The following is a 26,369-nucleotide window of genomic DNA, read 5'->3' as shown; positions in this document are numbered from 1 at the left end:
TAAAAGACTTGTTATCTGAATGCGTTCTGGAGTCATGGACATGCTGTTGCCCATCTAATGTCTGTCTCGGCTGAAGCACACTGTGAAACCTTACTCGCATTGGTGTGTTTTTTTGGGATACAGGGGGAATGATGCAATGCCACAGGGAAAGGGGTTGAGAGCTTCAGCGTGACGGACAGCTGCTCCTGACGACATGCAGCACAGAGTTTAAAACAGACTCTGCACGATGACCACATGTAGGAGGGACCATTTATATTAATGGCCATGACCGATTGCTCTCTCTCTCTCTCTCTCTCTTGCTCTCTTTTTTTCTTTCAGAGTCTTCCCAGCAACACATATCACTCCCTCCTTCCTTTTTGGAACAGTAAGTCATTTGTCATTACTAAGAAAACAGGTTGTATGACTATATGTGTATGCGTGTGATGTCTAGCCCAGTCTGTATCACAATCTCTGAGCCCCAGTGTATGACCCCTGATGTAGAGCTCTGAGTGACCAAACTAGGGAACAGAGGAGAAGGTCAGATGGCCCCCTCCTTCCTTTCACTCTCCTTCAAGCTCCATTTCTCTTTACTCCTGTTTCATTCACTGTCCAGGCCCCTCTTCTAAGACTGTGTGTTTGTGTTTGTGTTTGTGTTTGTGTGTGTCTGTATTTGTGAACGAGCAGAAAATAAGCACTGATTACATCATTGTTTGGTTTAGACCCTTCATGCTAGACCAAATCTCTATCAGTCATATAACTGAACTGATAACTCAGTCAGGTGATCACAGGGGTTAAAATACCATGTAACATACGTAGGATAGTTTCTTGTTCTGCAGCATTTAAGTTGACAAGGAAAATTCACATTCAGATTCTTGTACAGCTTGTTTTAGTAGTTATGAAATACTATAAGGAATTTGACATAATACAGTGTAACATTCTATACTAAAAAATTCTAAAACAATTTAAAATAAAATATTTATATCATTTTTATAATTATTTAAAATGTTTTTATACTTTTAAAATGTATTTAAAAATAAATCTTTAAAATATACTCTTTACATTATACTTTCATTTAACCTTAAAATCTTGATGTTGTGTTTAAAAAAATGAAAGTTACACATCTTATCATTTGTTGACACCAGTGTTGTTTTAGTATCATTGAGATACTGAGATACTGTTATAGTTTATATATATATATATATATGTTTTTCATTTTAAAGTTAAAGCTTAGCAATTTTGTCTTTTATCATTTTTAAATATTTTTAAAATGTTTATATAGACATTATTTTATGTTTTAGTTAGTTTAGTACCTCAAGCTAAACTTAAATATAATTAAAAAATTTAAATATCAATTAATTTATTTTGTTAATAAATTATTATTATTATTTTTTACATTTATTTTATTTCAAGTAACACATTTTCTTGAATGCTTTTAGATTTAGTTAACTATAACTACCCTGACTGACATATATCTTAGATGTGGGCAGCATTGTATCGGAAAACACGGTTTATATTGCAAGTACAAAACAAATAAAAAATGTATTCCTAAACATAAATACAAACCCCTCTCCTTACCACTGGCACACTTACCCATGTGGGTCAGATCCTGTGAGGGCCCTGAAACAACAGTCTGATTTTAGGGCCTGGTCTGGCTCATCACCAATGGGGTCAGGGCTGGAGGTTATAGCGTTGTTTGTCTTCTTCAGCTATAGCTCCATGTGTGGCGTACAGTTGCTGCATAAGCGCGCGCACACACACATACATGTGCGCTGTCTGTTACCACAACAAAGGCCACAAGCAGTCTGATTCTACACTATAATCAGGGCTCTAGAATGTTGGTTTAACTTTAGCCCCAAAACTCTTAACTGTGTTACATGAGCTAAGAGCAGGAACCGAAGATGCTTGATTGTCATCTCTCAAGCTTAACAAATCTGCTTTCAGACTGAACCAGATCATCCCTGCATGTCCAATTACAGTATGTTCTATTTTCCCCTTGGCACATCTAATCACAATTAAACTATTGCAATTAGACACATTTGGGGTTCAGTACGACTCCTTATACAAGGCCATTCCTTGCTTTTGAAAGACCAGCATTGCTTGTAAAACCATATAATCATTATTTTATTTCTATTAATTTATTATCTTAATTCTTTGTATTTTATTTTTAACAAAGTGGAAAAGATTAATTATTGCCTTTGACACAATAAACCTTTTATTAACTTTTAATTTAGAATCATTTTATTTTATTTTATTTTTTTAACTCAGAGGATTACATTATATTATATATGCATTGAATTGTGATATATGTTTCTGATGTGAAAGTAAATTGGGAATAAAAATATTATATAAATCTGAAAAAAAAAAAAAAACTATCAGGTTTTAAATGCTTAATTGTCCCCAAAAAATGCACTGTCCTCCTCTCTCTCTCAGTAGCCTTTATCTCCATCAAACAGGGGTACTTTCTCCTTGGGCCTGTTTATTAAAAGCTAACCCGTTCAGTATGGATAGTACGTGAACAAGCAGCATGGCTGAAGTAACTGACGGGTGCTACATTCCCCCTTTGGCAGCCTGGAGTGTCCCAGCGATGTAGACAAGCAGCTGATGTCATCCTCGGTGTGTGTGTGTGTGTGTGTGTGTGTGTTTGTAAAGGGCTAGCAGGAGATTGTCACCCTGCTGTTGAACATTCCTGTCCCACAAGCACAGGAGGGCACTACTGCCCCCAGAGAAAGAAAGAAAGAAAGCAAGAAAGAAAGAAAGAGAGAGAGAGAGAGAGAAACTGAACCGATTGAAGAGGAGATGTGGTTACAAAGCTGTTGTGTCACATGCTCCAACAGCGATAATTTACTCCGCTGGAGTCAGATGGTGTTGTTGCCTCAGAATGCCAGGAACGCAGATGAGTTCATTCTGCACGCTATAAGACGATCACACTGGCAATTCATGTTAAAGGCCAGTTCCACGAAATGTTTCAAGGCTCTCCAATGCTTCATTGTGGCTGTACTTCCCAGCAGGGACGATATTCCCTAAATTTACCCAAAAGATTTTTGGTTTTGTTTTTAAATATCTCTTTTTTTATTTCTAAAGCAATGTGTGGTCAGATTTCCACATGTAATTGGATCAGTTCAGCATAAATGTGTGTTATGTAGTCTATTTAGGGAATTCTGTTTTACTGTTTCTACATGAATGTGCTACCGTACTGCTTTGAATTGTGGGAATACTTTGTTGTTGTGCCATTTCAGATTCAGAGTGATTTATTCAGTGATAACATCATAGTGTTCACAGCTATTTTTATTGGCCAGTAAACTGGCCGATCTGCCCTCAGTTACAACAGCTAGCCAATCAGAGAGAGTCTAGGGGGAAAATATGCTAGTAATCAACCAGGCTTCCACATGGAAAATCTATGTAAAATTATGTAAGAATATACAATTGACTTTAGCGTCAAGTGTCTGTAATTGCTGACTCTATTTTTTCTGTAAAATAAAACCTGTCTCTATGCTAACAAGGTCATTGCCCTAACAACCGCACAACTCGAACCAAAATACTTTATCCAATCATTTTCCATCTCTTATTTCTCACAGGACCCTGGAACTGAGAGGACATTAACGTCACCCCTGTGCAATCAGATCAGCGCCATCCATTTCAAATATAAAATTCACCTGTCATTGACCTGTCACTTGCAACAATGAGAGGCAGAGCTGTTATGACATCATAGCCATGTGACAAACTGGAACTTTTACGTTGGAAAAAAAGTGTGAAAAACTGAATTTGTGGTCTTTTCTTTGAAATAAGGTAAATGGAAAAAGTGGGTTTCCGTTATTATGAGAGTTTGAAAGCAAGGCCCTGTGAAATATCTTGACTATTCACAAACATCAGTAACATGATGCATTTAGTGTCCTTGTTACAGTTTAATTATAGATTTAAGTACTGAGTAATATTTATTACTTATAGGGTTAGTGTTATAGGATCAGGATTTGGTTTAGGGTTAGTTGCATGGAATTATTCATAATGTTATTACTATAGAAAGTGCACGTATGTAATAAGGAAGGACAAGTGTTACTGAAAAACTTTCATAACATTGTGCCAGGAATCACAAAAGTAACACACAGGAATGTGTTTGTTGTGAAACTGCCTTTTCTTCCTTTTTTCATGGAGTTTCAGTTGGGACCTACATTCATTTCTATAGCAGGCTATAGAAAACACGAGATTTTCCTTGATTGAACAATATATGTGACCCATCTATAACAAAACTTCCGAAATCCGACATTTCACCTTTTCTACAGTTCTAAAAAATAAAAGATAAAAGGGTTTAAGTATAACTAATTTGGAACCAACACATCCAACCACAACATTCAAAGTATACACATCAAATGCCATATTAAAACAAGATGAACCAGAGAGCTAATTACTTACTCTATTAGGAATTCATTAGACCACAAGCCCTTTCTCCATCAGAGTAATCTTAGAAGATCTGACACTGGGCTTTAAGAGCAAATATCAGGCCAAGGCCAAAGCTTGAAAGGTTATAGAGCACATGTCTCACATCTCTTAATAAATTATGAGGTGAGATAGAGCTAATGAGTTGTTTTGACACAGTCTGAGACTCACAAATTGGATCAATACACATTCAGTAAACGGTAAAGACACCATCTTAATTGGTTGTTCATTCATGTCACTCTTTGCAGGTTTCAGCAGGTTCATTTTGTGTTTGTGTGAAATAGAGATCACTCACTGACTTTATGTTCATTATTATTAGTGATATATTTAGCATGGTTTCAGAATAAGGTCTCATAAGTTACTGTTATTTAATGCAATTACCACAAGTTATTGTTAACTATGCAATTAATGTAACAACAAGCAGCACATTTGGTATTTAGGCTATTGATCTTGTTAATGTTAATAAAACACAACTGTTCATTTTTTGTTCATGTTAGCGCAGGTCTATTAAATAATATTAACAAATAAGACGTTTGATTTTAATAATGTATTAGCAAATGGTAATTAATTAGATTAATAAAAGTATTTTTCGTTGTTAGTTTATGTTAACTTAAAGTTAACGAATGTTATTCGATTTTGTTACATTTTCTAATTTTACTTAGCATTTTTATTTTACATTTTTATTTTCACTATGTTCAAACGCAATTGTGCATTATTTGCTAGATCATATAAGTGCTACTCGCCATCTGCATAATAACACTTCTCGCGCTCAAACATGACACACTATCAAATTGAGAATTAGCATATAACTCACATGTGAACACTTACAAATAATGCTTATTTTGTTTACAAATGTAATGAAGTACGTAATGTAATGCGCTTGGTCCACGTCTGCCATGACTTGGCTTCGTATTGGCCAATGGACTGTGACTCATATCAATTTGCTGCGTAACAATGAGGACATCTAGTGGCCTACAAGTGACAGTGAAGATCTTATTTCTACTCGGGCTTAAACGGTTCATAAAACACAGCACACAAATACAATTTCAACTCGTTATATCAGCACAAAATTATTTATCTTTTTCTTTACTCTCTTCAACAGCCCAAAACATATCATTCCTTAGAAGGAACTTTGTTTTGTTCCTAACAGAATGGAAAGTTAGCGCAAGCTGCTTGCACGATGGTGTCAATTGATATTTTATATTGATATAGCCATTTTTTAAATGTTGATGATAACATATCAAGCCCTGCAATTTCAGCCTGACTAATAAACAAGCTAATACCACAGAGTTCATAAAATCTACCCAATACAGATGATTTTTGCAGTTGTTTTTCTCATCAGTCATTGTGTTTCTTCCAGGATGGAATTGGATTTTGTAAGTTTAAAGGACATTACAACAACTGGCAACAACAACAACTAACAGTGAAATTAGAACAGAGGAATTAGAAAATTAACATTTTTATATATTTAAAAATTACGTTGCCTATTTTAAATATTATATATAGGCTAACTATATATAATATGTTTATATATAGAATGAATAACTTATTTTACGCATAGCACCGCTGTGAGGCTACCTAAAAGATGTTTATAAATGTAGGCTATATAAAAAAAATGTGTTTTATAGGCTAAATATTAGATATTAACGTTCGGGATATAAAAATGTATTGTATAAAAGGAATATCTCATTGATATGCGTAGCACCACAGTAAAGAACGAGCACTACTACTAAAACAAATGTGATTGTCTACATGTCCGTACCTCTCTCTCTCTCTCACACACACACACACACACACACACACACACATCTCCTCCCAGCCGTGGAGTGGCGCTGTACCGCCGTGGATAAACGTGCGGCGGCCGCTCGGCCATGTTGAAGTGTGGAGGAACTGCAGCCCGCCATTGTGTGTCTGATCTGCAGCTGTAGCGAGAGAGAGAGAGAGAGAGAGATAGAGAGAGACGGGCGCAAAGACTCTAAAAACACACACATTTCCCGTTGACTTTAACCCGCAAACAAACGCGCAGTCTAACACACAGGCTCCGGGGAGAGAGAAATGTCAGCCAGCAGCCTTCTGGAGCAGGTAAACAGAGGCACTTTGTGAACATTGAGCAGAAGTGGCGTCGAGGCGGGTTTTTTTCTCTCTCGCAGCGCGAGTTCAGGCCTGAGCTTCATATAAACCTTCATTTATTCTCCCTCTTTCCTCTCCAAACTCACTCCTTCATGAATCACCTGGACCCAATCCAGAGACCGAAAGGCCAAGCAAACAAAGGTAGGTGAAGTGCCGCTATGCCGTTTTTGTGCTGTAATGAGAGTCTCGTTCTGGTGCTGCTGTTAGCAGGCCGAGTCTTTATACCGATTCCGCTATTAATTCAACCACTTGAACCTGCTTAAAACAATCCCACGTGGAATTAAAAGAGAAATTGGTCTTACAGTAGAGAATCTGGTTGGTTTTAGTTTCTCACATGTGGAAGGGGAGCTTGTGTTTGGAGCCCACGCTAGTTAGCCGCTTAGCACAGTAGTGAGGCCGAGCACAGCTAAACGCGTGACACACACTCAAGCACCTGAACACCCACCTACACACTGCGCGAATGTTATTTTGCGGTGTTTTCTTCAAATTTAGTGCTGTAGATGTCTCGCATGTACTTAGAATCATCATTTCTATCGGTGGTCAAGAGGCAGGGGGTTAAGTGTGCTGCCAAGAAGAACCTGTTGAGGGGATTTTCAGCACCACACTCAGTGTATCAGCCTTTCACAATCAGTTGCGTGTTGAATCACTCCGTATGGCCACGTGGATATGATGTGAAAGCTTTTAGTCTTTTATTTTAGTCAGTTTTCAATTTAGAAGTGCGTTACTGACATAGTTTTGCTTACATTATTATATAAAGACACTAATAACAGACACAGTGAAAGAAGATATGAGCAAATAGATAAACAGGGCATTTAGGAGCTGAATAATTACTATATACTGTTTAAGTTGAATGTAATAGAATAAACTTGAAGACATTAATGATATTTAAGACCACATTGTTGTGCTGACAGTGAATTAACTAGTATGAAGATCAGATCGCTGGCTGATTTCTGATGTTCAAATTAGGCTGTGATAACTGAACATCTGACACTTTAGTAAAATAAGTCTTTCTGATATTTGTATTTAATGAGGATTTGTCTGTTTTCTATCTGTGACTGAAAATAGATTGTCAGATTGTACTTTAAGATGAGAGAATTTCTGTTTGAGTCGAGCTATTTCTTTTAAACTACAGTTTGACAGTCAATGCGTTTCATCCACATGTTGATTGCAGCAGCAGGTGCATTGATCAGATGGTGTGTTCAAGTCATGTTGAAAAGAGCAGATTTACAAGTTGAAAGCACGTGAATGCCAGTAAAGTCATAATTATGAGTGGGAAACAAGGGGTTTTCTGTGAACCTCAAGTTTCAGCAAGTGTCAGTAAGGAATCTTGGTAGACAGTGGGTACAGTGTTTGTAACTAATGGTAAATTTGTTCATTTAAATGCTATTTTAGTTGCAGTAAAATTTGCTAAGTTGCATGTGCAATGTGTGATTTTAGTATTGTACAATTAAGAAATAAAATTGGGGGGGGGGAATCATAATGCAAATACACACCTGATGCACATACTTTATCATTTTGTATAAATAAAGGGGGAAAAAAACTTGCTTTTATTTTTAAAAAAAATTTACATCATCTTGCTCCAACCAAAGGGATTTGACGTTGTAATTAGGACTTCCCAACTTGTAAATACAAACATCCCTGGGGTACATGAATGCACCATGACGTTTAGTTTTGTGCCTTGGGAAGCACCCATAAGTTGAAAAATTCCCAGATAAAACGTTCAGCTTTGGCCTGATATTACAATTATCACATCCTTTTCTTTAGACGGCTGTAAAAAGAAACATTGAGTATGTTCTCTAACTTTCTTTATCTTTTGCTTTCCAGTGCAAAACGGAGCTGTTACCCAAAAGGATACTTTGAACGATGATGAGTTCGAGCCTTACCTGAACGCTCAGCCTAGACAGGTAGGTCTTGTTTCAGAGATGAACAAAAGAAGGAACCCATAGAGACAAAAAGCAGGGCAATTGTTTTTGTTGCCTATTCTCTTGAGGATTCATTATGACCCGTAGTTGCATCCTGGTCTCTAGGCTTTGTTTTCTTATTAGGGTGTCACTATGGCACTCTACGCTGCAGCCAAAGACTGTATGAGAGTTGTTTAAAGAGGTGTGGACTTAGTTAAGTCATCCATCATACATATTGACACATGACACCAGCAGATATTTAGTTGCTGTCTAAATTGTATTGCATGTTGATGAGTCATAGGAAATTGTGCAAAATGCAGTGCAGCTGTTCACCAGGAAGTGATGAAAGGTGATTAAGGAATGAAATAATTAGCAATAATTACGTTTGCGCTCCTGCGCAGACATTTTATAATGAAATTATTCAAATTAAGAATTCTCCAATTTGTCAGTCCTAGTGCTAATATATGCCGAAATAACGGGTGTTCTGGCAAAGGATGTCTTGTGAGGAAAATGGGACACAGATGAATAAAGGGTCTAGTATTCACCCTGTCAAAGGAATGCTGGGATCTTTTGTGGGGAATCTGTGCCACGGTTGCCCTCACAAAGCTGATTGCTGGTGTTGAAAATATGAGCAGGCTGTGTGCCTGGAGGGGGGGGCCGGTCCATGACCAGTCCCAAATGATCTTCTCAAAGCTCTCTTCCCAGTACTCAGCATGTCAGAGGAGGTCTTTTTGTACAAAGTTTCAGTGCACTTTTGAGATTATGGTGAGCAGGGCTGAACAATAAAGGTCTACTGGCCTGAGGTCACTGTGAAGAGTTTAAGGATTTAAGAAGGATGTTTTTTTTTTTTTTTTGCTTTTTTAATTTGTGTTTGATCAAAAATACAGTGAAAACAGTAAATATTTTATTGCAATTTAAAATAAGTAAAATTATTTTAATATACTTTAAATTGTAATTTAATAGTTTGAAGGCAGTGCTGAATTTTCCAGAGCCATTAATTTAATCTTCATTGTCATATGGTCCTTCAGAATCCTTCTAATATGCTGATTTATTGCGCATGAGACATTTCTTATCAATGCTGAAAACTGTTTTTTTTTTCAATACATTAAGTTCAAAAGAAATATAAATTTTCTGGCATTTAGACCTACACTGTGTTGGCCAGTGAAATTTTGGCAGTGCAAGTAGTAATCTAAGCTTCAAGCAGAAGAAAACCATATTGAGTTGTTGTTGTTAACCTCATTTTATTTTATTCAGCTTCATTTTCTTTCGGTCCAGCAGTAATGGCGAGGGAGAGTAGAAAATATTTAATGACAATACAGATAATTGAAATCGTGCTGCTTTTACCCTAATGTTGCACTTTAACTTGTGAATATTTTACCCCCACATGCATTTACCTTATACTTGTTTTACTTGTTTACTTGCTTTTTTAGCCTGTACAAATACTGTGCTCAATAGACTTATATGTTGTTCTTGTTTTTGCAGAGCAATGCCTATACGGCCATGTCCGACTCCTACATGCCCAGTTACTACAGCCCCTCAATAGGCTTTACCTATTCGCTGAACGAAGCTGCATGGTCTACAGGCGGTGACCCCCCGATGCCTTACCTGGCCTCTTACGGACAGCTTAGCAATGGGGAGCACCACTTTCTCCCAGATGCCATGTTCGGCCAGTCTGGGGCACTGGGGAGCAACCCTTTCCTGGGACAGCACGGCTTCAACTTCTTCCCCAGTGGGATTGACTTCCCTGCCTGGGGGAACAGCAGCTCTCAGGGACAGTCCACACAGAGCTCAGGTTACAGCAGCAGCTACGCCTATGCCCCTAGCACGCTAGGAGGTGCTATGATCGACGGACAGTCTCCCTTTGCAGCCAACGAGCCGCTCAACAAGGCCGTGGGAATGAATAGCTTGGATCAGGGCATGGCGGGGCTTAAGATTGGGGCTGGAGACATGGCACCCAAAGTTGTTGGTTCTGGACTTCCTGGAGGGCCATTGAATCAAGTGTCTGCAGCTCCCACCATGGCTCCTGCCTCCATGGCTCCTGCGAAAACTGCGTCTTGGGCGGACATTGCCAGCAAGCCGGCCAAGCCGCAGCCTAAGCTGAAAACCAAGGGGGGACTTGGCGGGACGAATCTGCCGCCGCCTCCCATCAAACATAACATGGATATTGGGACTTGGGACAACAAGGGGACTATGCCTAAACCAACAGCCCCACAGCAGACTTCCCTGCCCACTAATGGACAGCCGCCCAATCAGTCGTCTCCTCAACCAGGTGCTACTGCCGGCGGGGTGCCGCAGCTGCCCCTCAGTAACGGACAGCTAGTGCCTCCCACCGGTCAACTCGGCCAGCACCCGCTTCCTCCAGGTGGCCAGCCTGGTTCTGTCCCACCTCCTCTCTCCCAGGGCCCTCCCGCTCCCCAACCCTCCCAGCCAACCCGCTGGGTGCCCCCGCGTAACCGTGCCAATGGCTTCGGGGACGCAGCGGGTGGACCTGGCCAATCCCCTCCCAATTCAGGAATGGGTGGTGTTGCTGTGCCATCAGAGCCCCACCCAGTTCTGGAGAAACTGCGCATGGTGAACAACTACAATCCCAAGGACTTTGACTGGAACCCTAAGCACGGTCGCGTCTTCATCATCAAGAGCTACTCTGAGGACGACATCCATCGCTCCATTAAGTACAATATCTGGTGCAGCACAGAACATGGCAATAAGCGTCTGGACGCTGCTTACCGTTCACTGGCCAACAAAGGGCCACTCTACCTGCTCTTCAGCGTGAATGGCAGCGGGCACTTCTGCGGCGTGGCCGAGATGCGCTCGCCTGTGGACTACAACACTTGTGCGGGCGTGTGGTCGCAGGACAAGTGGAAGGGCCGCTTCGATGTGCGCTGGATCTTTGTGAAGGACGTTCCCAACAGCCAACTGAGGCATATTCGTCTGGAAAACAACGAGAATAAGCCGGTGACCAACTCCCGAGACACACAGGAGGTTCCGCTGGACAAGGCACGTCAGGTTTTGAAGATCATCGCAAGTTACAAGCACACCACCTCCATTTTTGACGACTTTTCACACTACGAGAAACGTCAGGAAGAGGAGGAGAGTGTAAAAAAGGTAATCTACCATGGCATAGCTCCATCAGGAATATAAAGCTGATCCTTTTTTCTTTTTTTCTTTTTTTTTTTTTTAAATCCAGTTCTTCAGAGTTTTTTTGCTGATGTCAGTTTTGAAATGTTAGGACCAGTGTTGTTCAATATTTTGTCCTTTTGATTATTATGAATTTATTTATGCTCGTGGAATTGTTTACCTTAAGTTTATCCAATTCAAGAGTATAGTAAGATTGTTTTCTGTCACATACCCACTTAAATAAGGCCATGATGAATAAAAACAATGTTGTTTGGAAAATGCAACCTTAAATTTTGCATATTGTTGCTACAGGTAATGGAAATGCAGAATTTGTGGTAGTATACATAAAACAAGTTTTTCTCCCATCATTTGCAGAGTCCACTTAAAAGAGTAGTTCATATGAAAATTAAAGTACCCCTATTATGGGTTATTTGGTTTTGGGAGTCCTCAACAAAAGGTTGACATGCATGCAAGGTCAAAAAACACTCTCATTGTCTTGTAATATGCATCTGTTTTTACTTCATTTGTTCAACGATTCCCAAACGATTCACTCTACAATTAATTTTTGCAAACCTCTCCTTTGCGTGACACTAATCTGCGGTGATTGGTCGATTCCATTTCATCATGCCAGTAATGCCTGATAAAGCAGTGTTTGTGAGTGCAGTGCTGCTTTGTGTACAGCGTTACCGGGGAAATGGTTATTTTTAACTGCTCCAAAAGGGCACCTAATGGCAAAGAATGAATTTGCATTTTCATTCAGACCAAGGCAAAAATCAAGTTTTCCCGGCTCCGTGCACGCAGCAAGTGGATTCATTTTAAAAACGACTTGTTTAAAGGGGTACTCCACCCCAAAATGAAAATTTTGTCATTAATCACTTTACCCCCATGTCGTTCCAAACCCGTAAAAGCTTTGTTCGTCTTCGGAACACAAATTAAGATATTTTAGATGAAAACCGGGAGGCTTGTGACTGCCAAGTAAATAACACTGTCAAGGTCCAGAAAAGTATGAAAGACATCGTCAGAGTACTCCATCTGCCATCAGTGGTTCAACTGTAACGTTATGAAGCGACAAGGATACTTTTTGTATGGAAATAAAACAAAAATAACGATGCTCTCCAAAATGACACTACGGTGCCGAATTGTTGAATAAAGTCGTTATTTTTGTTTTATTTCCATACAAAAAGTATTCTCGTTGCTTCATAATGTTATGGTTGAACCACTGATGGCAGAAGGAGTATTCTGACGATGTCTTTCATACATCTCTGGACCTTGACAGTGTAATTTACTTGGCAGTCAATGGGACGGTCACAAGCCTCCCGGTTTTCATCTAAAAATCTTAATTTATGTTCCGTAGACAAACAAAGCTCTTACGGGTTTGGAACGACATGGGGGTAAGTGATTGATTTAATGACAACTTTCGTTTTGGGGTGGAGTATCCCTTTAAATGATTCAGAGTCAACTCTTTCTTTTGAGAGACAATAACTTTATACATAATGCACTTTCAGATTTAAAACTTTGCAGGATGTTTTCCTTTAGTTAGAGCTGTGTTACACACTGTATGAAAGGTAACGTTCAAAAATCCATAATAGGGCACTTTAAATTTGTCACTTACTCAGTCATGTCGTTCCAAACCTATGTGAACTTGTTGAACAAGTGTTTTTTTTTTTTTTTTTTTTTTTGTGAACTATCCCTTTTACCTCATACTTTAAAAAATGTAATTAAAATCTCATTTTCTCTCTCAGCTAAGTTGTTGTTTATTAATCAGTAGGATAACATCTGCAAATTTGAGTCCATATAACCTGTTTTTGGTTTGACCAGAATGTTAGTGTCGAATGACATACATGGGGTTAAAACCACCTTGAAAACTTCTACCACCGGTGTGCTAGTTACGGTTTATCACTGCAAGAGAACATCTGTGTTTGTTTTAAAGTTGTTTTTTTTTCAGCCACATCAATGCTCAAGTTACATGAGCAACATTTTGATGTTGCATGTCCATATTTCAGATTTGACCAAACATCTGCATAAAAGTCCCCCACAAGCAAAATAGCGTGAAAAGGTTTAAAATGCTACATAAAAGGAGCATACTTAAGTAATATATGGGTGTGATCACCTTTTATTGTTTTGGGTTTTTTTTTTTTTTTTTTTTATGCTGTCTGTCTCATTGCTGTCTTTATAGTGTGTATATATTTGACTTGGGGTCACATGGTGTACAATGCACAATAAGCATTTAAAGTGTACTCGTTTAGTGTGGTGAACAGCATTTACAGAGTTGCCTGACAGCACATAATTATCTGTTGAATCAAATGAAAGCCCAGCCCAGATATCCACCGTTCTGCTTTGTATAGTGTCGACACTAATGGTTTTTCTGCCATGTGACTGTGTGTTGCTGTTGTGGCAGAAGAGAGGTATTTTTAGAAAATTAATTTCTTTACCGTGGTTGTGGACAATGTGAATTATGGCTGTAATGGTCCAGAATAGAGAGTTCATATTACAGTTCTTTCTGTATATGTGGGCTTACATCACCAGTTTAGCTCACTGAATGTTTTTTAGCAGGACAGTTCTTCTGTTTGAATAAGATGTAACTGCTTTATTGTGAAGTATTGTTTACTGAAAAAATACTTCATAAAAAGAACACCTTGAAGTGAAATTGTTCAATTACATCTTTGTTTACTTTTATTGTCCTTCCTAACAAATGCTGGCACTGTGGGTTCCCCTCATGTCCCTACATTGAATACAGACTTGTTTAAGATTGGCTTGGAAAACCAGAATTTTCTTTGTTGTTTTTAGTGTATAACAGCTGTCAGAATGAGAGAGCATTGTTTCAGAGTTTGCACTCTTCAGTCTCCAGTAAATCTTAGAGTGGATGTCATTTGCAATTTTGATTTTAACGTGTTGCAGAACTAGTTGTAATACGAATGGAGAAACCTAGAAAAGAAAACTTGGAAATAATTGTACAATTTCCAGGCCAGAAAAAAGTCAGGGAGTTTCTGTAGTGGATATAGATGTCTGGATGTTTTGGTTATGCTTGTCTTGAAAAATGTAATTACTTATTAATATACAAATGTTGTCATTCTCTGTCATTTGAATGTTGTTTGCTATTTCAAGATGATTTGATTAAAATGGTACTTCTCTTTTGGGCAGGTGGAGGTTCAGGGGAGTGACCCATACTCCAGTAATTCCAGTCGGAGCCACTACAGAATGCAGGTGATGCATCTTGCAGATTCAGTCCTTGTTCATATCAACCTCTATCTATCTATCGGCATGCTTGTAAATGATGGCTTTAATTTCTGTTAGTTTCAGCAGGCCCAGCCATTAGGCATGTTAAAGCACCTTAAAGTTGACCAGACTTGTCAGTAGGCACATTATTGAACAATGTTGTTAAAACGTTAAATTATTTAACAATGTTATGAATTTTGCTGACAAGGGTGTGGGTGTAATGGAAATAGATAGATGGAGAGAGAGAGACTTGAGATTTAATTTGATTAACTTACTGGTCATGTAACAATAGTATTCAACAGTTTGGGAACAGTAAGTTTCTTTTTTTCCCCTCATTGTTTGAAAGTAATTACTACTTTGAAAAACATTTAAAAGAATCCTGAAAAAATGCATCACTGTTTCTTCAGAAATATTAAACAGCAGTTTTGTTTTCAACATTTATATCAATTGAAATGTTTGAGCAGTAAATCCGCATATTTGAATGATTTCTGAAGAATCGTGTAACACTGAAAACTGGAGTAGTCGCTGCTGAAAATTCAGCTTTGCCATCATAGGAACACATTACTTTTTAAAATCTATTAGAAAAATTATTTTAAATTGTATTAATTTCACAATGATGCAGATTTACAGTATTTGATCAAATAAATGGAGATCAAGTAATTATCTCCAACTTTTGAAGGCATTGAGTTCCAAGTAAAACTGTATTTATATATAATTATTTTTCCTCAAAAAGGAAAGAACCAGTCTTTACAGAATTTGCTTTCAAAATGTCCTCCCAGCATGCGTGGTTTACAGTCGTTTTATTCATTCTCTTTTCCAGGATCGCCAAGGACGTGTGAAGTAACAAGCACTGCTTTGGGCAAAAGACTGACAGGCCCTATTTCTCTCCCCAATCTTACAACCAGATATTTTCAGAAATTATTTTGGGGACAGATTTAACCAAGGATTCAAAAAGAGGAAAAAAGAAACTAAATGAAGACTCTTCTTTGATTTCTGTTGACCTAAAAGACTTACTTCGAACTTGTAGTAAAAGAAATGACACGATTATTCATAGGACTACAACTTAATTCTATAGGATTCTAATAGTGAACCCAGTACTTCTCACTTTTTTTTTCTCTTTTCTTTTTTTTGGGGTCCCGTTTTTTTGTTCTGCTGCCTCTTTTTCTCCCAAATTATTATTTTTTTTTTTTAAGAAAAAAACATCTGTTTTTACAGTCCAAGCACATGGCTTTGCTTCTCTCTTACTACAATATTGAATTTTTTTTTTTTTTTTTTTTTTTTTTATTAAATCATTGGGTTCTAGTGCCCCGGATCCTGTATAGACAGTTCCTCCCTCATTTCTCTGTTAACCCCCACCTTCTCTATATTGGAGCTGAAACCATCCAGTCAGGACGTGCAATGATCGTCGCCTTCTCATTGGATGTTCCATTGTTGGTTAATTGGCCACTAGTCAGTGCAAGTCTCATTACCTTCTGAGGGGAAAAAAAAGTTTACCAAGTTTCAACCAAGATTATAAAATGGGGGGCGGGGGGAAAAAAATCTAATGAATGTTCAGGAATGTCCTGAGTTTTTTTCTGTTCCTGTTTTTTTTTTTTTATTGTGTTGGTAATAGAGGGTGTTTGACAGGGGACGGTAAACGGAGAAGCCGATTTGTTGAGTTAAGGCTTTTGCTCATTGGATCAGTTTTATAGTGTACAAAAGGGGGCTGTGTTTGAGAGTTGTCAGCTTATTTTCCATTTACTACTTTTTCTTCTGCAACTTAAAGAAAAATTGTTGCTATGGGCTGCTCTCCTCCCATCATTTATTTTTTTTCGTTCTCGTCTTTCTCTTCCGTTTCTTAAGTCTGCATTGAGGTGGGCCTTGCACCCTCTCTTTCTCATAATCAGTTCATTAAAAATAAATGTGGTATACTCGGCAGAACTTGTGTGTTGCATTTTCCCCTTGTTTGACTAAATACTTTGTCATGCACTAACCTGTGTCCCAAACTGCCTGGTCCCCTTCCACCCAGCACCCACACTCCTCTCCTACACTAGCTGCCTGCACACTTCACCCCTTCTTCTACTTTGTTCATGTCGGTGCATTAAAACGACTCCTGCAAAACTGCTGGCATTTAGCAGTGTCAGAATAAAGATGCTGCACAAAGCTTCAAGTGTGTTTGCTTTCTGAAGAAGTGAATTCACAGTATGATCAACAATTTGGTTGGTCTGTTCTTATTGGTACTTTGAGGGTTTGTTTTACCTGTATCCATGGCTGTGTGTTTAATTGTCGCAAACACAATGTGCCTTTCTTGTGAGGAAGCCATCTGAGTGTAAATCCACCTTAATAGAGAATCATTAGTTGGGTTAAGTACTTATTTCACTTATACTTATTTCAATTAAATCATTAATTATCCCATGAAACTTAATGTTTGAACCAGGTCAAAGAAAAAAACAATGCTCTGGCCTCTGGAGATGTGACTTCTCACAAGCTGAAGTGTGTTTTCTGGTTCTCTGGCTTGACCAGCTTTTCTTACATGAAACGGTTTCATTATTTAAAACGTTGAAGTTAGAAATGATGTGTGAGTTATCGTGTGATTTTTATCTGTGATATTGATTTTCTTGTTTAATTCTCAGAAGCACTTTCTTAATTAGCCTCTCGGTGGCGCTGTTTCCACATCTATCCTGAATGTTGATACAAGGTTTTGCCTTGAGTGTGAAAACAATGCTTGTATGTGTTGGGAAATCTCCACATTCCGTCATAATCATCGTTTAAAAATAGTTATTTTACATTTATCAAAGTTGCATGTTAGTATCCTAAAATCACAATGGGCTGCCTTCAATACTCTTCGGCAGAAGGACAGTTTTAATCCTAAAATGGCGGCATTATGTGGATATGAACCTGTTTGTTCAACAGGGGGCGTTAAAACTTAATTATTTCGCCTACCAAAACTGATGTAAACGATCCGTTTGTTTGAATGAAAAGAATGAGACTTCGCGTTTATGAAACTGATTGATTTAATTAGATTTTTTAAATGTACTTTTTATTTCATTAATTTGTGACCATGTATATGTTTCGCAACAAAAGAAAAACCCAAATTAATTTACATAGCTACAACCTTTTAAAGGCTTAGCTCACTCAAAGAAAATTTCAAAACTGATTATTTCCTCTGTAAAACAAAAATATGTTTTGGGAAATGTTCCACTTTTTTTTCATTCCACAGAAAGGAAATCCTACAGTTTTGGAATGACACAAGGGTGAGTAAATGAAGATAGAATTTTCTTTTGGCTGAACAATACCTTTAAAAATCCTCCTTTAAAACAATTGACTGAATATATTCACTTGCTCAGAACAGATTTGTGGGTTTAATCATACAGAATGTGGTGAAGAAAGAAAACAAATGTATAAAACCCCTTTTTTTTTATTTTGACCTCAAAGAGTCACAAACAATATCGCAGTGGCCTACACACTAATAAAAGAATCAAACATTGCTCGCACAGTGAAGATTTTGTGACCTCCCTTGTTTATTTCAGTGTACACAACATTAAGCCTTTCACTTTATTTTGAGGTAAAATGAACAGAGACATTTCACACAGAGTATATGCAATTTTACATTTTACTATCCAACGGTTTTGAGCTTGGGTAATTTGTCAAGGGCCACTGTGTCAGTGAGGTCACAGCCATCAATCAATTAAACCTTTTAATTGATGACAGTGCAGCAGAGCACTGCCTCCTTAAGTGCTAAGACCAAGTGTTTACAAGAAGCCTTATATGTTCCTGAATCGGTTCTTGTTTGATGGGTGTATGGCTATAGTGTGTATGTATTTGTATCAATTTTGGAGTATAAGAGATATTAACCTGTCAATATGGGTGTGTGTGTGCGTGTGTGTATTGTTGATATTGGGGGTGGTTTTACGTATGAGGGGGAAATAAGATGCAGCACATGGCTCAACCTCCCGTCTGTCTATATCATGCCGCCTCAGGGGCCCTTCTGTGACCTCGGCCTCTCTCTCCCCAGGGACCCCTAAACCTCTCGGGATCCCCAGACAACATGAAGGTGGGGAGGGGAACGGCACGTGTCTCAGACCGTTGATGTGGTGTGTGTTTAAGACACATGCAGTCTAGTCTGTCCATGTGTCTACTGTCATTCTTCTCTGAAAATAGAGCAAGCCAAATAGTCAACATGCCTGCTGATGTTTACATTATGGTTTACTTTTTTGCTTTTAAAACTGTAGGGTGCCTTAGAAGAAAACCAGAACCTCATAAAATTGCTTGGGAAAATTCTTATTAAACCATTTCACTTTAGCATGAAAAAGACTAATATATAGGTTTATCTTGCCTGCTTTTAGATCAATCGCTATAACAGTTCAGGCCACAGGAAAGTCTGCAGCGATTTTCAGGCTTTTAGATCATATCCGTGTGGCCACTGATATCAGGCTGCAGCTGAATAACAAAGAGATGCAGGCCTGAACTCAATCAGTCTCGGGTTTAAGAGCAATAGATGTTGTGAATTTCCGATTTAGGTTCTTCTTGTACCCCAGACAGTATTATCGCTTTTTATCCTGCTGCCGTTGCTGTCCGGATTGTGTGCGGGGTGAGGGGCTCCGTTTATCAGTGTGTTGACAGTCGAGCAGCCGCGTGCGTTCAGCGCATTATCAAGAGCGCGCGCGTGTATTTTTGCCATTAGTAACGCCTGGCCATGTCTGCAAAAGATGCAATTTACATAATAAAATCATTTCTGTACTACACCGAGGGACCGATTTATTTCAAACGAATATGTATATATGGAGGTCGAACGAAAATATGAAAGGGTCCATTTAAATGTCCTTTCAATTGCATAAAATGTGTTTAACACAAGTTAAAAATAAAACAGATAAATAGCACGAATTTAATTTAAAAAAAAGAAAAACAATCTGAATTTAGGCTAATTTATTATATAGCCTACTTATGCAAAATCTTGCGCATTAAATGATGTCTAATTTTCTAGATTTAAATTATTAATTTATTTATAAGCATTGGCTATTTGTATTTTTATTTATATAACAAAGAAATCATCCAAATTAATTTTATTCAAAATATTCATTAATTGTAATGCTCTTAATTTTATTAATGATGCTAAGATGTTTTCCATTTGATAAACCTCACGCATATTTGTCATATGTGTTTTCTCTCTCTCTCTCTCTCTTTCTCTTTCTTTCTCTCTCTCGCTCTCTCTCTGTAGATGATTTTGAAAGAATAGGCCTACATAAAAATAAATAAATAAAAGAAAACACCAAAAAATAAAAAATAAAAAATAAAAATCACATTATTTGTTCATACGTTTTTCCAGAGACTGAACATTAGACACACTATAATTTTATGCTTATTGTTGAAACGATTTAATTCAAATGGTTCTCATTTAATAATTATCCATTATTCTTTGGTACAAAATAAAATTACTTTACGTCTAATTAATTTTACTTATTCGTGATCGTTATGAGTTTGTGGAATGCAAGAGTGTAACACGTAACCTCAAAATGGTTAAAGTCCAAGGTAACAATTTTAAAATATTTTTAATCATGCAAAAATGCTGCTGTTGTGCAAAATTGTCCATTGTAGTGATCGCCTAGTCGTTCTCGATTTGAAGTCGTCATAAAAGGACAAATGTGGAAAAGTGTGGACACGTGTGGAAAAAATAAATACGTCTCAAAGGTTTGTAAATTGCACGACCAAAAATACTCAATAATGTAAACGTATATAAGCTTAAAGTGCAACACCAGCAACGTCATATGCAGTCTGAATGACTGTCAAAGTGATTAATATTTGCTTTTATTGTCTTCACAGTTGTGTGATCCGTCGACGGAAATCTAGCCTGAGGGGCAGCGCCTCATCGCAGACCCCGTTTGCCTTTCTTTTGTGAGTAAAATTCATCATTAGTCATAAATAAATACGTAAACTTTGACCCCTCTAAACATCTGCGCCACGTGCCTAGAGCAGATAGGTGATTTATTACTGGCAGTTTGAAGGAACATGATTTGAATGGCAGGAGCATGACATTGGGCCTTATGTGTTGGTGTTTGTGCTTTCTCCTGTTTAAAATGGGCAGTAGCAGGTTGTAACAAACCTTAATAATATTCTACTAAAGATTTTCTTAACTTAAGTGGTTTGTTGCAACGGCCCCTGATCTTACTCTAAATTCACTGCGTCACAGATTTGGGCAATGCTGTCAGAAATGACAGAATTGTGAAATATAGTATTTAAAAAAAAAAAAAAAAAATCTCCACAAATTTTATGGGTGATATTTAAAGCCCTAATCCCGTACTCACTACACTGCGTTTGCATATTACACTCCATTGCTTGTAATGATGGCTTGTGTTGTGAAATGTAGGTCATAACGCAACCTTTGCTTTTTTTGCCTCTGAGCTTTTTGCAGAGCATTGCCACTAAATATAATCTCATGGTTTGGGAGAGATACAGCCATGCCTTTCATAAATCATTATATGCATATTAGGCCCGTGTTTATGTGTTTTTGTTTAATGTAATGAATATTCGATGGTCTACTTAAGTGTTTTCCATGTATAAAGGGATTAGCTGGTTGCATGATATCAGATAGGGGTTGGCAGTGCAGTGTATTATTTTATTGTGCACATATGATGTCTAGTATGAAACCATAGTGACCGTACTAAACATGACTTTGTCCCGTCGATCGGTCGCTCAGGTGAGTGCTGCTGTTGGCTTCTCTCTTGGCATTCACCGCGTGCCTTAATTGTATTGAAATTAAATCAAGGTCCACTGTGAACACAAAGAGCAAAAACCCAAGTTTCCGAATGTCGTCCACTTTGTCTTTTTCTACGAACTCTCTCCGTTCCTCTTCATCCCTGCGGTCTGGTCTGTTCTCATGGCTAACGGTTCAATTGTGCACTTCAGCTTCTCTGCCGGTTCTGTATTTGGTCCCTATGCAGTCTGCACATCCTGTTCTTGTCCTTCAGTACAATACCACGTTTCCATGCTCATCTAAAATCCCTTTCTTCTCACCTGTCCTCCTCCTCCTGCATCTGATGTGGGCTTCGCTGGTGTTAGTGCAGTCCAAACAAGAAGTCCTAATCTTGCACAATCTCACACACACACACACACACACACACACTCACGGACACTTACAAACGCACTATCGCACATCTTTCCGAGGATTCTCCCTGTGCCTGCGGGATTTAAATCGCATAATTCCCCTCTTCGATCGGCCTAGATGTGTGTTAAGGACAAAACATACATGACAGTGCAACACAGTGTTTCTCATGGTCATATTTTACACACATATACACAAAAAGATCCCTTTCAAAAACATTCAGACCTCCACAATTCTAGCTGTACTCTGTACCGAATACATGTCCTGAGAAATTACAAGAGAGAGAGAGCGATAAGAGAGAGAGGAGACAGAGAGATAAAGAGGATCTACCTTTTGTTGTACCCATTCTGCAAGAAGCCCTGGCACCTGCCTTCTGTTTCATTCCAGCAGACCTTTTCCCTCTCTCGGCCAAACAAAGAGGACCAGCAAAGCTGTGCATGAGGGATGTGCGAAGATGCAAAGCTATGCACTGCTCTCCCCCTCGTCCATTCAGCACGTCCACCGCCATGATGAGACGGCTGCCAGCATCACAATGTAAAGCTAGCGCTTCCCTATGACAGTCTGTTCTCTCCCTCTCTCCCCCCACCTCTCTCTCTGTCTTTTATTTCTCTCACTCTCTCTCAGCATACGCGCACCTATACGGCAAGTAAAAACAAGTACGGTTAAAATCACATCACACAAAATGAGTTGAAGCTGATGATGACAGTTGAAATAAATGCATACGTTACAGAGAACATGTACATGTATTTAGGAAAATAATAATAATATTCCAAAACAGATCAGTTACAGCCACAAGCATCAGATCACACACAACAGTTACCCAGAAGCACAGTCTATTTCTTCAAAACTACTGACATTAAGCAGCAAATTATCTTTAGCTTCGTTGTTTTTCCTCGCATTCTCGCTCTAGCGGAGAAAACAGAAGCGTATATCCCGTTTTTTTTCCCGTTTTCTTAGTTCCGTCAGTTCTCGCTATTCTCCATCCAAGGGTGAACAGGGGGTCCTGCCGAAGCTCTCTGCCCCAGCTGAGGCTCCTTTTCCTGGGGGCTGGAGAGCGGGATTGCAAGGGGAGATGTTCTGGGGGTGGGGTGGAGGGTGTTTAGGGGAGAGGTAGGCAGGTAGGAAGGTTTTCACGCATGCAGGAAGGGAAAATCAGGTGCTGGGATGCCGCAGCCGCTTAAAAACCAAAACAACAACAACAACAACAACAAAAAAGAAAAAAAAAGAGGAGTATTCTCCCCCGTTAGAAAATCAGCCTGAGAAAATCCAGCAATGTGCGTCACTAAAAAAATGTTTAAAAAAAAAAAAACGAAAAGCTGAGAATGCGCATATACATATATAAACACATCATATATGTATACATATCCAGAGGAAGAGGGAAGGAGCAGGTATGCAAGGGATGAGCGGTTCACACACACGGACACACACACACTGCGCTGCGCACACGCTCGGGCTACAATTTATGCTCTCCGTTTGACACCACCCCCACCTCCCTGGGCACATACATACGCGCTCACACACACACACACACGTGCGTGTAACGTCCCAGCTGATCGTGGTAGAGAGATTAGATTGTGGGGACAGCTGGCAGGGATTACACACGCAGGGGGTTGACTGAGCAGGGGAGGGGAGACCCTCTCTGACCAAGATGTATACACACACACACACATGCACACACAATAAATTGCACATAAATGCAGGAAGAAAGTGTGCAGCATCACGTTTACCTAGAAATACACTGATATCACATAAATGGTGGCTATATTTGGAAATACGGTAAACACACACTCATAAACTGAATGCAGCTGAGCACGCATCTAGATGTTGAGGGTTAATGTATGGTAATACATACTGGCTGCTAGGGGGTGGCGGGGTGACACAGTTGACCTTTGACCCTGAACCACTCCATCTTTTCAGGGTGATCAGCTGATTGCAAAAGAGGGGCCGTGTGGAGGCAACCCAATATGCTCCCCTGACACACACGCACACGCTGAGACGATACATCATGCATGATATAACACGAGCCGCTACTTCACTAATGCGCAATATCACTGCGAATCAGCGGGACGGGAGCTTCAGATGCAAAAGAAATTTTCATTTTAAATCGGTTTTTCTTCGTTCGTCTGCATCACACTTGATGGTGTTAAATCTGGAAGCGTTTCAAAGCGTGAAGCCCCAGTGAACTAGCTGTACAGAAGAGATCAATACTGTTTAGTCTTGGATTTTGAACAGCGTTTGAACTATATCTGACATTTAAATCAATTCTATGCTTCAGCATTTTCTGCTGCGGAGGACTGGAAGAACATTCTGTTCTTTGAGAAAATATCATTTAAAAAATGTATGCAAAGTATGCATGGCTACGTAAGAAAAATTTTTACTTTTTCATGAATAGATATAATGTGCGTTAATGTCATTGAATTATATCATATAAATGGAGTATTATAATTATATTAAATATATTCATTTTTTATAATTATAAATTAATTAAGCACCACCACACAATAATAGTTGGAATGTAATTTTTAATCGAGCTAAAATGAAATGCGTGTATATTCCTGCATGAGATCATTATTGTATATTTTTGCATTTTATGTGTGTATGCTTCAGGCAAATCAAACAGAAATGAAGTGTATGTAAATGGAAGAGATTAGGGCCACTGTGTGTGTGTGTGTGTGTGTGTGTGTGTGTCAGCACTAGCATAGTCTGCATTCCTCCTAGCAATAGCGTCCTCTGAGTGCACTTTAATCTGTAATCTGACAGATTAGCAAATAGGAGCGTTTGAGCTGGATTATCGCCTCATTACAAATGACGAGCATCCCAGGACCTGCTCCTTGTGTGTGTGTGTGTGTGTGTGTGCGTGCGTTGGCATATTCTGTATTCTTTGTGTATTGTCTCTGTGTGGTTGCGTGCTTTTGTGTGGTAAGAGCTTAATTTAAATACACTTCCATGATAGCGTGGGTGTTTCTTTAAAAGTGACTGCACATTCAACGTGTTTTGTTCAAATTTTAAATGGTTAAACAAACACTACAGTTTTTCTTTACAGAATTCATCATATTTTAAAATATATATATTTTAATATTTTTCTAATATTATATTTTTTTCTGTCCTATATGTAAAAAGGACCCATTTTCAGACTTTTTTTCAAGATTCATTCATTTATTTATTCATTCATTCATTTTAATCCCAGAGTTCATATCTTGTATGTCAGCATCAGATTAAAATTTCCATCAAAAAATAAATAAACAAAAACAAAGCAACCAGATGTTCTGTTGAAGTGGTCGGTCTTTGCGCTGCATCATTTTAAAGAGGTCACATAACAGATGGGTCGCTAAAACGTCCTCACTGACGAGCCGAAATGGGACATTTACAAGATTACAAAGACTAAAGCTAAATGAGTTTAAAACCTAAACCTGCAGTATTTATGGATGAAAGATCATTATTTTAAACTATTGCAAGCTACAGCATGCAAGTGGGGAAAAAGCTGAGCGGTGCACAGTTGCACGTTGAGATGTGTGTTGTGTTTCTTCGTTTTTTTTGTGCTTTTGTGTCCTCCTGCTTTAAAGGTATATGGGTATAATGCTGAGTTGGCCATTATATGTGTGTCTCAGAAGTGTGTGTTTGCCTATGGGCTATGCACAGATGTGTATGTGAGCGAGCACTTATGCGTGTGTGTCTGTGCAGAATGCTTGGTAGGTCGTTTGGTAAATCCGGCAGCATGTGCTATTGTGTTCGCCGCTGCACTAACATGCATGCACACATATATAAAAGCATGAAATGTACAGACAAATGCAACAAATAATACAATTTGTTGTTAAATCAGCACACTAAAGGGATAGTTCACCTGAAAATGAAAATCTTGCCTCCATTTATTCACCCTCATGTTGTTCCAAACCTGTATGCCTTTCATTCTTCTTTGAAACACAAAAGAAGATATTTTAAAGAATGTTGCAACTGTTTTTCAAAATGCATTTTTCAAAATATTTGCAACAATAAGTACAGTTTGTTGTTAAATCAACACAGACAACAATTTAAAGGCATACATAAAAATCCATGGCATCATTTATTCACCATCATGCTGTTCCAAACATGTATGACATTCGTTCTTCTGCAAACTACAAAGGAAGATATTTTGAAGAATGTAGAATCTGTTTTTCGAAAGGCATTTTTCAAAATATCTGCAACAAAAATACAATTTGTTGTTAACAATTTAATGGGATAGTTCATCTAAAAACTTTAAATCCTGTCACCATTTATTAACCCTCATGTTGTTCCAAACCAGTATGACTTTTGTTCTTCTGTGGAGCACAAAAGAAAATATTTTAAACAGTTGCAACTGTTTTTCAAAAGGCTTTTTTTATATATATATATATATCTGCAACAAAAAGCACAGTTTGTTGGTAAATCAACACTTTTAAATGGAGAGTTCACCTTCACGTTGTTCCAAAGCTACATTACATTACATGACATTATAACCTATTTGTAATCTATAAGATAATTTATAAAGGCATTTTACAAAA

The 26,369-nt window shown here is 38.4% G+C and overlaps 2 protein-coding genes across 3 annotated transcripts in view; both read left to right on the top strand.

Moving 5' to 3' along the window:
* Positions 1-6,263: 6,263 nt before the first annotated feature.
* ythdf2 (YTH N6-methyladenosine RNA binding protein F2) lies at positions 6,264-19,990 on the top strand. Its single transcript, XM_058748494.1, has 6 exons — positions 6,264-6,492; positions 6,657-6,681; positions 8,365-8,444; positions 9,924-11,546; positions 14,700-14,762; positions 15,595-19,990. The coding sequence occupies exons 1-6, from the start codon at positions 6,466-6,468 to the stop codon at positions 15,616-15,618; spliced, it is 1,842 nt and encodes a 613-aa protein (XP_058604477.1). The 5' UTR covers positions 6,264-6,465; the 3' UTR covers positions 15,619-19,990.
* Positions 19,991-20,122: 132 nt separating this feature from the next.
* The window catches only part of msrab (methionine sulfoxide reductase Ab), a 75,692-nt gene continuing 69,445 nt past the window's right edge, over positions 20,123-26,369 (top strand). Inside the window, exons 1-2 of one of the 2 annotated variants that reach the window (XM_058748502.1) lie at positions 20,123-20,441; positions 20,574-20,645. The gene's annotated coding sequence lies outside the window, so the exon portion shown is untranslated. Of the gene's footprint in view, positions 20,646-26,369 lie in introns of both variants that reach the window. The other variant, XM_058748501.1, reaches the window with a different exon arrangement.

This window comes from Onychostoma macrolepis, chromosome 17 (assembly GCF_012432095.1).
Source record: "Onychostoma macrolepis isolate SWU-2019 chromosome 17, ASM1243209v1, whole genome shotgun sequence".
NCBI classification, from domain to species: Eukaryota; Metazoa; Chordata; class Actinopteri; order Cypriniformes; family Cyprinidae; genus Onychostoma; species Onychostoma macrolepis.
Note: the sequence above shows the minus strand (reverse complement) of the source record. Positions and strands in the feature narration are given on the sequence as shown.

Coding starts and splice junctions, on each gene's coding strand:
- ythdf2 (XM_058748494.1), top strand. CDS start 6,466: ATGTCAGCCAGCAGCCTTCTGGAGCAG. Junction 8,445..9,923: donor TGAACGCTCAGCCTAGACAG/GTAGGTCTTGTT, acceptor TTGTTTTTGCAG/AGCAATGCCTATACGGCCAT. Junction 14,763..15,594: donor GGAGCCACTACAGAATGCAG/GTGATGCATCTT, acceptor TCTCTTTTCCAG/GATCGCCAAGGACGTGTGAA.